This window comes from Maniola jurtina, chromosome 26, assembly GCF_905333055.1.
Source record: "Maniola jurtina chromosome 26, ilManJurt1.1, whole genome shotgun sequence".
Taxonomy (NCBI): domain Eukaryota; kingdom Metazoa; phylum Arthropoda; class Insecta; order Lepidoptera; family Nymphalidae; genus Maniola; species Maniola jurtina.
Window position 1 is genome coordinate 6,344,803 of NC_060054.1, and position 14,508 is coordinate 6,359,310.

The 14,508-nt window shown below is 39.6% G+C and overlaps 2 protein-coding genes across 2 annotated transcripts in view; both read left to right on the forward strand.

Moving 5' to 3' along the window:
- The window catches only part of LOC123878311 (zinc finger protein 345-like), a 349,298-nt gene that overhangs the window by 6,151 nt on the left and 328,639 nt on the right, over positions 1–14,508 (forward strand). The gene's annotated exons all lie outside the window — the stretch shown is intronic.
- The window catches only part of LOC123878301 (leucine-rich repeat serine/threonine-protein kinase 1), a 73,578-nt gene continuing 67,262 nt past the window's right edge, over positions 8,193–14,508 (forward strand). Inside the window, exons 1-3 of the mRNA XM_045925446.1 lie at positions 8,193–8,386; positions 9,141–9,332; positions 9,937–10,102. Coding sequence (XP_045781402.1) covers positions 8,336–8,386; positions 9,141–9,332; positions 9,937–10,102 — 409 coding nt within the window. The 5' untranslated portion in view covers positions 8,193–8,335. The remainder of the gene's footprint in view (positions 8,387–9,140; positions 9,333–9,936; positions 10,103–14,508) is intronic.

Genomic DNA, 14,508 nt, shown 5'->3' on the forward strand with positions numbered 1-14,508 from the left:
AAATGTCTACTAGTAAAAGCATTCTTATGCTCACTTTATAAGTTTACTAGGATGTCCAAATAAGGCAAATTATGTATAATATTCTACGAAACTGATCGTTTTCGGCTAATAACAAATTTTGCAAAAGCATCTGTAATAATCAAATTGTACCTACACTACTGATGAGCGATATCCTTTCGCTGTCTTACAAAATGGTTTTACAAAATGTGGTCAGTATGAACTCTACAAAATTTTAATCCAATGCCATTGGTCTGTGATCTAAACTGCAATCTTATCTACTTTAAAACCAAGACGAAACAAAAGAACATTATTTAATTTATAAATTATTATCGTTTTCAGTTGTACTGTTTTTCCACGTTTTACTTTAGAGACATTTTTGAAAGAAAAACCGTCAACAGACTGGCTTGTAGAAAGGAAAATAGCTTGTAAATAGCTTCTCGTGAAGCTGTGAATGCTATTACTCTGACTTGAAAAGGAATCTCACTTAAATCCTTGCAGGGAGATCTCTCAACGAGCAACGAGATGAAAGTACTCCTATCGAAAGTAAAACTTGGCTTTCGAAAGTAAAAATTGGCTACCGAAAGTAAAAATTGGCTACCGAAAGTAAAACTTGGCTACCGAAAGTAAAACTTGGCTACCGAAAGTAAAACTTGGCTATTGAAAGTAAAACTTGGCTACCGAAAGTAAAACTTGGCTACCGAAAGTAAAACTTGGCTACCGAAAGTAAAACTTGGCTACCGAAAGTAAAACTTGGCTACCGAAAGTAAGACTTGGCTACCGAAAGTAAGACTTGGCTGCCGAAAGTAAGACTTGGCTGCCGAAAGTAAGACTTGGCTGCCGAAAGTAAGACCTGGCTGCAGAAAGTAAGACCTGGCTGCAGAAAGTAAGACCTGGCTGCAGAAAGTAAGACCTGGCTGCAGAAAGTAAGACCTGGCTGCAGAAAGTAAGACTTGGCAGCAGAAAGTAAGACTTGGCAGCAGAAAGTAAGACTTGGCAGCAGAAAGTAAGACTTGGCAGCAGAAAGTAAGACTTGGCAGCAGAAAGTAAGACTTGGCAGCAGAAAGTAAGACTTGGCTGCAGAAAGTAAGACTTGGCTGCAGAAAGTAAGACTTGGCTGCAGAAAGTAAGACTTGGCTGCAGAAAGTAAGACTTGGCTGCAGAAAGTAAGACTTGGCTGCAGAAAGTAAGACTTGGCTGCAGAAAGTAAGACTTGGCTGCAGAACGTAAGACTTGGCTACTGTCTTCACTTCGGCATCTATGTAATTCCGAAAACAGTTCACGATTGAATTTAGGTAATACAGGATCATCAGTCAAATAACAGTTTTCTATTCCATTCCTATTCCCTACTATGTAAGCTACATAACCAGGCAGGCATACTAACACCAACTGAACTCAAGATATTATGTAAAACGTCAGTCTAGTCGGCTTAGTGAAAATTCTTACGGTACGTCCGGTCCACCTGACTAACAATGAACGGCACAAAGCTATATCATGGTTATAATTAAAAGTGCCACTTGAACTTTCTACTTACATTATGATTGGACCGACAATCTTAAGGTAGAATGATGAAATTGACTCGATTGAAAGCTTGTTGGCAAAAGTACGTAACATACATGCTGCCTACAAGCAGTACTTTTTTTCTAAAATGACAAAAGCATTATCAAAATCATAAGGATATCTAACTGGTAATAGTTATTATTACGTTTCCTCCAAGTGCCCAATTCTGCTTACATTACACTACCTATTTGTATTTACTCATACGCTGTGCCACTGGCTTGTATATTATACGAGACAGTTCCAAAGCCGTGAGTAAGATCTACTTACTATGCTCTCAATCATTCAAAGAATGTGATTTAAACTACAAGTTACAACACGTACAGACTTCATAAACACTAACTTTTAGTAAAAATAAAAGAACAGTCATACCATACAGCATAAACGCTTAACAGCGCTTATGTCACCCCAAATAGGCAACAATGCGGCGGCTTATAGATACCCATTGGCTGCAACCCTGCATCGTTAGCGCGCCACGATGTGGTGCCTCGCAGTGACGCGCTCGGCATCAGGCACACAGCACACAGCAAAGCATCAGTGGTGACCATCGTAGGCGATGACGTTTGCACTTCACGAACTCACCAAAAATTCCGAGAAAAGAAAGATAAACACAATATTATTGTTTGACTACAAGTAGCTCCCAGTCGATTTATAAAGTACGTCTGCCCCAATTATGAAGATCTATATTCATATTACATAACAATCATATAACCACATGAAAATCAATTTCACAAGAAACTCAAAAGTGAACATCATAAAACAATTCGATTTTACATTCAAATTGCGATCGCCATGCTATATGCAAAACTGGGTTTGAGCACACTGAAAGTGTTCATCAACCGATTCTGACGTAAATGATATTATTGTACCCTTAAAAATAATTTACAGGTACCCCACACGTACCCAGTGTTGTCTGTATGACTGTAGCGGGAATATCACTGACGACGCGAAAAAAATAACCTTAAAGGTTTATAGAACCTTATACTATGACTGAGCCTTGTGCAAATAAAAACACTAATAGCGTCAAAGCTTGTTTCTTAAAAACTTCTGGTTGAAATTTGCGGGTAGTCTGAGAACTATTGTTACCATCCGATATACTAGATTTTTTTTTTTATTAATTGCTGCAAAAGTAGGGATTAGGCGTTTAATCAGTATGTATTTGTGTCAGTTCATAACCTCTCAACAATTTTAACCGATTTTGATAAATGATACGTCATTCGTCTTGATGGCGTGTGTGTCAATGGATACATAAAATTCTTTAAACAATCAATGTGGTGGATTTTATACGATTTAATGTAAGAGCCGAAAAATATGCAGCGCAAACAGCAGTCGGGAGTTTTTATTTTTTACTATTTAACTTATTGAATTACTTGTTAACTTTTTCGTACCAGTAGCACTCTAGAATTAAACTGCGAATTCAAATTGCGGGTATCTCGGCGAGATGCAACGTGAAAAGTAGATGGTTGAGCGGGTTTTTACCTAATTCGATAAAAAGTTGACTAAATAAATTGGTTGAAATTTTAGCATTAGTATTTACCGCCTTTATTTCATCAGTTATATACATACAGCACGTGTATTTTTGTTAGGAAAACTGTAAATAAAACAATACACAAAAATTAAAACTAAAACTCGTCGAGCTAGCTACCTTGCCTTACCCAAAACTAGAACAATTTATGGCAGAAAAACCCTTACCTATGAAGGAGCTAAACTGTACATCAAAATACCTGCACACATAAAAAAAATGTACACTCATTCAATCCATTTAAAACTGAATTAGCTGCTCACACTATGAGTAATGCGAATTACTTCAACAAATGCGCTGAATGAGTACTTAATTAAATGGCGAATATTGTAAACTTTATTTTCTTAGAATTAAGTTCTTATGTAAATGACTTTTTTGTTTTTATGAGAATTAAACATCTTTAAACCTAAACCTTTATTTGACGGTCAGATATGCCACAAATTATAGTTATATTTATCTTCAGCTATCACTCAAACCATTCACTATCCGCGAGCGTATAATGACCACCTATCATAACCCGCGTGCTCTAATACTAATTTCATAACCTCAAACAGGGTGTTACAACAGGGTGGTGGGGTCAGTAGAGGTTACAAACACGATCAACCTCATTACACTATGCATCAATATCATTAAAAACGGGATTATTTGAAATGGAATAATGGATGGATCATACCTCAGTTATTACGCGTAGAAGTTGAGGGTAGGTTGCCATCGGGCGTAGAAACCATGCACGCTGCAGATGAATGTATCTCCGGTTCAAAACTATTCTAAGGACCTTCCGGGCCCCAGAAGTGGACGATCTTCATTGTTGCTTGATTTTTACACGGTGATTCGTTTCCCTCTTGCGGAGGAACAAAGTAGCCGGCATGTATTTGCCGAATCGTTAATTGGCGCGATTATGCATCATAACTTTCTTTATTAATCCCACTTCTGAGATGAAACAGTGGGTTTAAATAAAAAGAGCAAATCAGTATAATCGCACTAATTTATTTTATCACTTCACTCAACACACTAATAATTACTCTCATATATTTGTTACTACTACACTTATTTACTTATTACACATTTATTACACACTTATTACACTTATTTACAGAGACCGGCAGTATTTCAGCTTATAATGCGTACGATACAATAATAATCCTAAAAATGAGCTCGCATAGCTTTATATGGCGTTATCCCCACCGAAGGGATTCGGCAGTGGTGGCGGAGTTGCGTTCGGCTGTCAATGGCGCTGGCGTTGATTGGCTGTCATGGCGGCAGTAGGCTATGATTGGCCGTCTTGGCGGTTATCGGCTGTAACAGGCGGTGATTGGCCAGCTCGGCTTGACTCGGATAGTCTGGTTGGCGTTGGCGCGTTGCGATTGGCTGAGGCGGCGTGGCGTTACATTTATAAATGCGAAAGTGTATCTGTCTGTCTGTCTGCTACCTTTTCACGGCCCAACAGGTTAACCGATTTTGATGAAAGGTACAGAGTTAGTTTATATCCCGGGGACGGACATAGGCTATTTTTTATCCCGGAAAATTATAAACAGTTCCCACGAGATTCCTAAAGACTCATCCACTTAACCGATTTGTATGAAATTTGGTACCGAAGTATCTTGCGTCCCTGTAATCGAAATAGGCTACTTTTTATCCCGGAAAATCAAAGAGTTCCCACGGGATTTCAAAAAACCTAAATCCACGCGGGCGAAGTCGCGGGCATCGGCTAGTTCACAATAATTTTGCAGCTTCTGTGCAGTTCGGTTTTTTAAAATTACTTTTTTTTTTTTCATTTTTTGAATTATTGGACCCCATTAACTTAATAGGTGGTTTGAAGGTGGCATGCATGTGGCATGTTTAAAATTTTAAATCCAGTTGAAACATGGAATGCAGTTGACGAGTGTAAAACCTTGAACGCAGCCGTCTCATGTCAATGTCATAGACCACTGTTTATGACAGACTAGTATAATAGTTATCTGTGCTATCATCTGTTATGTGTCAAAAATACGAAAACATCGTATGAGTGCACTGAAAGAAATTAATCGATTTTGTTGAAAATAAGTGAAAATTTTGATAAATCAAACCGTCTGATTCATAAGAAGTGTCGTTTTTTATGAAAACATGTATATGACGGAGTCAGAGGGTGTTATCAGGTTATCGTGGGCATATTTTCACTTTTTTATTATTTTGTAGGCGCTTCCAATGATTATTAAGATTGAAGCACGATCCAACCACTAGTAAACCTGGATAATAACTAACCGGATACGTCAGGATAGCAACCTTTAGATTAACCGAGCTTTCGTGGGCGTACTAACGATATTCTTGGACTGTTAAGTGATATTGAACTACCTTCGACTACAACCATGATAACTCTCACTTACTGCATGTCACAACTACCAGCGTAACTAGGTAAACCTAACCTAGCCTACCTAGACCGGCTCCTCCACCCCTACACCGGTCCCAAACCGACCATCTAACCTAATCACCACAATATCAACTCGTCTAACCAACAGTACCACTTTAGGTAACCACAATTCTACAGTACGACAGACTATGCCTACTGAGAAGTGTCCTCGGCAACAACCGGACGAATAATGCCCCGCTACGCACAGCGTGTCTGATTTTATAGTCCAACGACGACAGTGGGGAGATGACGTAATGCTCAGTGAGCAAAGTGTTGACAGCTAAAAGTCGGTACCGCCGACATACCAAAACTTACAATAACAACAACAATTAGTCATGTCTAAATCAACTCTGAGGGTATTTTAGTACTTGATGAACAAAGTAATGTATAACTTTTGATTTGAATAGTTTGATTATTAGTAACTATTAACGCCTTCGCGCCGACACGGCCATACTGACAGGCGGTGCGCGCTCTGCACCTGCCTAACGATTGATGTTGATTCTGAAACTAAAATACATTCTCTTCTGAGTTTGGTATCTGTCAGCATCAAATGATGCTTAGTTATATTTGTAGTAAACCAGCACATCTTCAATGTTTCTGGTTTTTGAGCTTATTTAGTAACAAGTAAAATCTCGTTAGTATTTGTGTGTGTGTGTGTGTGCGTGTGTGTGTGTGTGTGTGTGTGTGTGTGTGCGTGCGTGTGTGAGTACGTGTGTGTGTGTGTTTCGTGGATAACTCGTGGATAGAACTCGTGGATTTCTCGTAGATAAACTCGTGGATTTCTCGTGGATTGTCTCGTAGATAAACTCGTGGATTTCTCGTAGATAAACTCGTGGATTTCTCGTGGATTGTCTCGTAGATAAACTCGTGGATTTCTTGCAGATAAACTCGTGGGTTGTCTCGTAGATAAACTCGTGGATAGAACTTGTGTCTGTGTGTGCGTGTGTGTGTGTGTGTGTGTGTGTGTGCGTCTGTGTGTGTGTGGCTCGTGTAAAAGAGTCTCGTAGATAAACTCATGGATTTCTCGTGGATTGTCTCGTAGATAAACTCGTGGATTTCTCGTAGATAAACTCGTGGATTTCTCGTGGATTGTCTCGTAGATAAACTCGTGGATTTCTCGTAGATAAACTCGTGGATTTCTCGTGGATTGTCTCGTAGATAAACTCGTGGATTTCTCGTAGATAAACTCGTGGATTGTCTCGTAGATAAACTCGTGGATTGTCTCGTAGATAAACTCGTGGATTGTCTCGTAGATAAACTCGTGGATTGTCTCGTAGATAAACTCGTGGATTGTCTCGTAGATAAACTCGTGGATTGTCTCGTAGATAAACTCGTGGATAGAACTTGTGTGTGTGTGTGTGTGTGCGTGTGTGTGTGGGGCTCGTGTAAAAGAGAAAACTTGCTATAATCAAAGGCTCGGCTTTTCCTGATTAACTTTTGGTAAAAGAGTTCATTACGTAACAAAGTACAACGCTAGTGCTAAACAACAAGTTCATTGTTGACATCGTACTGCTACAGCTACAATACGAAATTTTCTTAATTCTATACAGCATGGTTGGATAAGAAATCAACTCTATCTCATTAGTGAAGACCATCCCAATAGTGAATAGTATCACGTGTCTTAGTCAGCAAAAGTGTCGTTACTATCACCTAAATCGAGCAATAATAAGTAATGCTACCTAAATCGAGGTACGATAAACTTGTCGTTACTATCACCTAAATCGGGTGACGATAACTATGCGCAAGGTTTTGGATAATTGGGTTTCAGAATATGGTAACTCGGCGTTTTTATTCCGTCGCATTTTCCATGGTTGCTTCTTGAGTGAGTTGTTCCAGCGACTCCTCTCGAGAAGTGGATGATCCGGGATCCGTGTATACGCCTTCTGGCGCCGACACGGTTTCTTGACTACCAGGTTTACTTCATTTCGAGGTTCGATGACAAGGTGGTTTTGCGGCGGCATATCTGATGATCGACCTGGTGGATCAGCGGTCGATCCCACTTCTGATGACGGAGTCAGAGGGTGTTATCAGGTTATCGTGGGCATATTTTCACTTTTTTATTATTTTGTAGGCGCTTCCAATGATTATTAAGATTGAAGCACGATCCAACCACTAGTAAACCTGGATAATAACTAACCGGATACGTCAGGATAGCAACCTTTAGATTAACCGAGCTTTCGTGGGCGTACTAACGATATTCTTGGACTGTTAAGTGATATTGAACTACCTTCGACTACAACCATGATAACTCTCACTTACTGCATGTCACAACTACCAGCGTAACTAGGTAAACCTAACCTAGCCTACCTAGACCGGCTCCTCCACCCCTACACCGGTCCCAAACCGACCATCTAACCTAATCACCACAATATCAACTCGTCTAACCAACAGTACCACTTTAGGTAACCACAATTCTACAGTACGACAGACTATGCCTACTGAGAAGTGTCCTCGGCAACAACCGGACGAATAATGCCCCGCTACGCACAGCGTGTCTGATTTTATAGTCCAACGACGACAGTGGGGAGATGACGTAATGCTCAGTGAGCAAAGTGTTGACAGCTAAAAGTCGGTACCGCCGACATACCAAAACTTACAATAACAACAACAATTAGTCATGTCTAAATCAACTCTGAGGGTATTTTAGTACTTGATGAACAAAGTAATGTATAACTTTTGATTTGAATAGTTTGATTATTAGTAACTATTAACGCCTTCGCGCCGACATATATGATATTAGATCTACAATTCGTATAGAAGTTTCATTGAGAAATTTAATTTTTAATGAACTTTTTCGCGTCGTCGTGGGACTAATCAACCTCCAACTGATAATTTTTCACTTTAGATGGATGTTTTTGTGGTGAATCTCAAGAATGGATGCATCTCCAGACGAGGAACACTTCCAGGGGCGGCTGTTACACCAGGTAGGCTAAGTTTTAAGTTGAAAATCCGGAAAACTACACTGCTTTGTAAAATGAATTGAACCGTGTCTAAACGCACCTATTTTTGTTTTATACGGAGAACATCCACACTTCCGCAAACGCGAGGCCGTAAACACAAAGAATTAGTGATCAAGGTTTTCTCGAGTTTGTGTGGAACGTATTTGAAATTCTATAAAATTTCTAAAATTCAAAGATCTGTATTGATAGTCGAAAAACCATGGACTCGAAGCGATTCGCTTCCTCGTTTCTAATAAAACTCAAAGATCTGTGCTGTGCATCTGACATAGTTGAAATTACACAGACTTGTACGAAGCAATTAGCTTCTTGTTTCTACTAAACACTGCTAGAATATGGAATGCAATTCCAGCCTCATTTTCCCCGCCAGCTTCAGTACTGGGAGCTTCAAAAGGCAGGTTCAGCAAGTCCGACCGAAGTGACGAGCCCGCTCGATCAAAGCGATAACTCATTGGTGGGTGGAACTTAAAATAGGATATGGAACACCCTTCCGCCATCAGTTTTCCCTTTCCCTTTAAATAGGAGTACCTTCAAGTCAAGAGGGAATAGGCACCATCTGGGCAGGCGTGCTTCACCTTTGGCTGCATCATCATCTATTGCTCTATGTGGCAATTGTCGTGTCAAAAGTACAGTTCAGTAGGTATGGTGAACCGTACTGGCACAGCAAATATGACAAGTCCTTTCTCAGATTGTACGCATGATATTTTATCTCATGACTTAGGCAGCATTATGGGACAACCTGGAGTTACTGCAAGAGCTGTTGGCGGGAGGGGCGGAGGTGAACGCGAAGGACGAACACATGCGCAGCGCCTTGCACGCCGCGGCGCTCGCCGAGCGGAGCCACTGTCTGCGGGCGCTGTGCGTCGCCGGTGCTGATGTGGACGCTTGCTCCGACCATGAGACTGGTGGCAAGGTAAGATTAGTTTTTCACAAACCTCGGTTTCCACCTTCTGACGAGCGAGCGTGTGGCGTAATATCTTGGTTTCTATTCCCTGCTAGAATATGGAATGCCCTTCTAGCTTCCGTTTTCCTAATATTGAGACCCTCAAAAGAAGATTGAATAGGCATTAGTGGATAGAATCAGGCGTTACTTTGCGGAAGTTCATGTTTAGCAAGAAACAGTTAAAAATTATTATTACAATACAGCATTGTAAAGTCGAAATCTCCTTGTCTAGACAATACAGCATTGTAAAGTCGAAATCTCCTGAGGATGCTCCGGTGTCGTTGCTTGGTTGGGGAGGTAAGCGGTGCTTAGCTTGTAACTGCATGTTTGACCATACATATTTTTTCTGTTGGCGAATTATAGCAAAATAATTTTTAACTGTTTCTTGCTGAATAGGCATTTTCGAGGCAGGTGCCCTCCTTCTTAGGTTGCATCAGGACTAACCATTTGGTGTCATTGAAGTCAAGCCAAGTAAAAAAATCAGCGAAGCCCACTATTGGACTTAGTTTACTTTCGGTTATGTCTGCTTCAACCATAAGAAATATGAGTCTGACGTTTGGTAATTGTATCGCAGACAGCGCTTCACATCGCTGCCGAGCGTGGTCACGTAGAGAACATCAAAGCGCTGCTCAGCGCTGCAGCGGATCTGACAGCGCTGACCGGCAGCGGCGACTCGGCGCTGGCGCTCGCCGAGCGGGGCCGGCATCGCCACGCGGCGTTAGCTCTCAGGGAAGCTAGGGGCGAGTATCCTTTGAGCTAATTACAGTAATGTATGGAGCGTCTTGGCGCTTAGCAGATCTAACAGTAACGTATAAGTGCGGAAACCAGCCCAAAGGAAAGAAAGAAAGTAGAAGCGGCGACTTAGCCCTGACTTGATGGATACCTCATCTTTTTATATGTAGGTAGTCTCGACGTTTTGTTACAACGTTCCTAACGTGGGGTTATTCAAGGGGCGGACCAACAAATTCCTGAAAGGCCGTCAACGCATCGGCGGTACCTCTGGCTCAGAATACATAATACTAGAGTGGCCTCTGGTGCTGCAAATGTTCATCTGCGGCGATAATCGCTTAAGAGGCATGAGACGGGCCTGCCCGCGAAATTCAAATTTAATTTGGTTTTTCGCAATTTGTAAACACGACAACGTAGGCTTATGGTATTTTAATTGCGACAATGGCAGTATCATCCTCACAGGTTTATATAAAAATCTTTACTTGAAAGGGTCCAGTTTAAGAAATTAGCTCTAGTAAAGACTATTCTCACAAATTAGTGAGGATGATACTGCCAATGTCGCAATTATAATACCATAAGCCTACGTTGTCGTGTTTACAAATTGCGAAAAACCAAATTAAATTTGAATTTCGCGGGCAGGCCCGTCGCTTCCACCTTACCTAGGTGACCTCCTGCCCCTGTGCTAGAAATTTTATTATTAAAAAAAAAACTGTCGTGAACAGCTGTGACAATTTGACAATGGTCTTTGACAAAGTTCCCAAAATATGTGACCTTAAGCTTAAAATAGACGATATTTTTTCCAATAAGCAACAGGTTCGATTTCACCTGACAACAAGTTTATTGTTTTCTTGTTTACAAAAAACCGGCCAAGCGCGAGTCAGACTCGCGCACCGAGATAAAAATAAATAAAACCGGCCAAGTGCAAGTCGGGCCTCACTCTTTTAGGGTTTTGACATAGTTATGAACATGCTATTTTGGGTATATCACACTAATATTATAAAGGCGAAAGTTTGTATATGTGTGTGTGTATGTTTGTTACTCCTTCACGCAAAAACCACTGGACGGATTTGGCTGAAATTCACAATGGAGATAGATAATATCCTGGATTAGCACATAGGCTATTTTTATCCCGGAAAATTAAAGAGTTCCCACGGGATTTCAAAAAACCTAAATCCACGCGGACGAAGTCGCGGGCGTCAGCTAGTGAAATAATATTTTTTGTGAGCTAGAACATTACAGTGAACCGTGAAAGAAACCCCCAAAAAATGTTCGTTTGTTTTGGTCACAGCTTACAAACTTTTTATAAATCGTTGTTTTTAGTATTTTTTGTTTAAATACAGTATATGGTGCATAATATACCGAAATTTAATATTCCTAACTAGTTTAGTTTTTGATGAGTTTTTGAGATAGCCCCCGTCACAAAAATGGTCTAAAACCATAGACTTATGTCTAAAACTGACAACTTTGACGGCCCCCTATTTCTTTATTTTTTAAGAAAAAATATATGCGTACAATGAGCTCTAAACAATGATACCCCACATGCTAGTGTAAGAAAAAAAATATTATTTGGCAACTTTTTCATGTAGGGCCCCCTTGAAAAATAATTTTATTGAACTTTTAATTCAATATTTGGTTTTGGGTCAACGTTCTACACCAAACAGTTTTTGATTTATCGTGCGAAATGTCGAAAAAATAGAGTACGGAACCCTCGGTGCGCGAGTCTAAATCGCACTTGGCCGGTTTTTTATTTTTAAATAATAACTTTTAATTAAAAAAGTTATAATAAAATAAGTTACGTACGTAATATTATGTTAAAGAGCAAGGCCCGACTCTCATTTTGCTATTGTATCGAGTGGGGTGTCAAATGAAAGAGGAGAAAATTCTGAGTTCATAAATATAAATGTACATTACAGGCAGAAAAATAATTTTACTATAATATTTCAGCGTTTATTAAGACGATCGCAGTCGGGTTTTAATTTTCAACTTTATCTTGTTCTGCATAGTTAATAGTTTTTGATTTATCTTGCAAAATGTCAAAAAAATACCCGAGTACGGAACCCACGGTGCGCGAGCCCGACTCACATTTGACCGGTTTTAAACAAAAGTCCAAAATATTCATAATATTAGTTAGCTACATCGCATAATGTCAAGTTTATGAGACCATTTTTGTGACCTTGCGATGGAAATTTACTAACAGGTTTCAGCTATCGGGTTACCTCAAAATCGGACTAGTTTGCCGGTTTCGAATTTAGTTCGACATAACAAAGGTGAATAAATATATCTTTTATTTATCTAACTTTACAACCATATCAATATCCATTGAGCTCAACGGTTGAGGAGCGAACTGAATTCCGAAAGGTCGGCTGTTCAAACCCCACCCGTTGCACTATTGTCGTACCCACTCCTGGCACAAGCTTTACGCTTAATTGGAGGGGAACTGGAAGTATTAGTCATGATTAGCATGGCTAATCTTATTAAAAGAAAAACCAACCGGGCGAAGCAGGCCGCTAGAGTATGTGTTTATTAAACCTTCTTTCAAGGAGTCATTCTGTCTACTTTAATACTCGTTTTACATCAATTACCATTTACTAGTGATGGGCAAGATTGCTAATTTTAAATCATTTTCATTTGGTGATATTTTTCTCCGACTACGGCAAAGCCAAAAGGAAGGGTTATGATTTTAGCAGTCTATGTATGTATGTAGATTTGTGTTTATGTGTGTGTTTTTGTGAAATGTGGCAAATGATTAATTGCTACATTAATTAAACTAAGTACATAGATATTTTTCCCTTTGCGAGCGAGAACACTCGCTCGCGCGCTCTTTTGCTCGGTGCGAGTAACTTTGTGACAGTTGCCTTCGTGAGGCTACTTTTAGTAAGATAGCAAGTGCTTCATATGAAAAGGCTTTTCACATGATTTTTCAAATGCTTACCTGTGGAATGGTCCATCTCTACCATTTACTGAATTCCTTTTCCAACACGCAGTGAGTGGTCTCGCTCGCGCGCTCTTTATCTCGGGCCGAGTACCTTTGTAACAGTTTACTTCACTTACAGGCTAGTTTTAGTAAGATAGCAAGTGTTTCATATGAAAAGGCTTTTCACATGATTTTTCACATGCTACCTGTGAAACGTTCCATCTCTACCTAATTGACTGACTGCTCAAGCCTCAATGAAAACTAGTTTAGTTAGTTTGAATCGCCGTCGGAGCGTGAACGCACGTTCGTTCCTTAGTTTTAGAAAAAAATAGCGCATTCGCATGCCGGTTCACCAGTTCAATGCACTATTCATTCCTGAAGGCAGTGATTGTATTTCAAATGAAATGATAAATAACTATAAAATAGACCCACTGAATAGTGTCGCTGTCAAATAAAGTAAATTAACTCTAAAACATAAGTGTTGTATGTAGTGGTTGGTATACACCTACGTATGTGTGAACCTAATCGCATTAAAAACCAAACCAATTTTAATAATTTGCTATGCGTAGATATATTATTCAATACAAATATGAAGAAAGTGATCGTATTTCAAATGTAATATAAATAAATAAAATAAACCCATTATATTATAGTGTTGAATAAAGTAAATCCATACTAATATTACAAATGCGAAAGTGTGTCTGTATGTCTGTCTGCTACCTTTTCACGGCCCAACAGTGTAACGGATTCTGACGAAATGTGGTACAGGGTTAGCTTATATCCCGGGGACGGACATAAGCTACTTTTTATCCCGGAAAATCAAACAGTTCCCACGGGATCTTTAAAAACCTAAATCCACGCGGACGAAGTCGCGGATGTCCGTCCCCGGGATATAAGTTAACCCTGTACCAAACAAATTTCGTCAGAATCCGTTACACTGTTGGGCCGTGAAAAGGTAGCAGACAGACAGACATACAGACACACTTTCGCATTTCTAATATTAGTTTGGATTTACTTTATTCAACACTATAGTATAATGGGTTTATTTTATTAAAAAGGGCCGTGAAAAGGTAGCAGACAGACAGACACTTTCGCATTTATAATATTAAGTATGGATATGGGCATCCGTATTTTACTACGGAACTCTGAAAATTGTACGCATATCGCAACACCACCCCTACGCAACGAGTTGCCCAGCGTTACGTACTAATACGATTACTGTGGGTGGCCGGCGTAACTGTTGCCGAGTACGGAGTAACTCACCACTATGACATCACTGACCTATACCACAAAGTCTAGAGGCAGCTTGATTCTATTTAAGTTGGGCGAACGTTTGATGAATATAATAATTCAAAAAACAAGTAATAGGATTGTTAAGTTCATAAATTGATTCATATTTCATATTACCTACTTATACCTATTTTCTTTTTCTTTATTAATTATGAGTAATTAGTATTTTTATTTTATTTTAAGACATTTTTGTTCATTGTAAACTTTTTATTG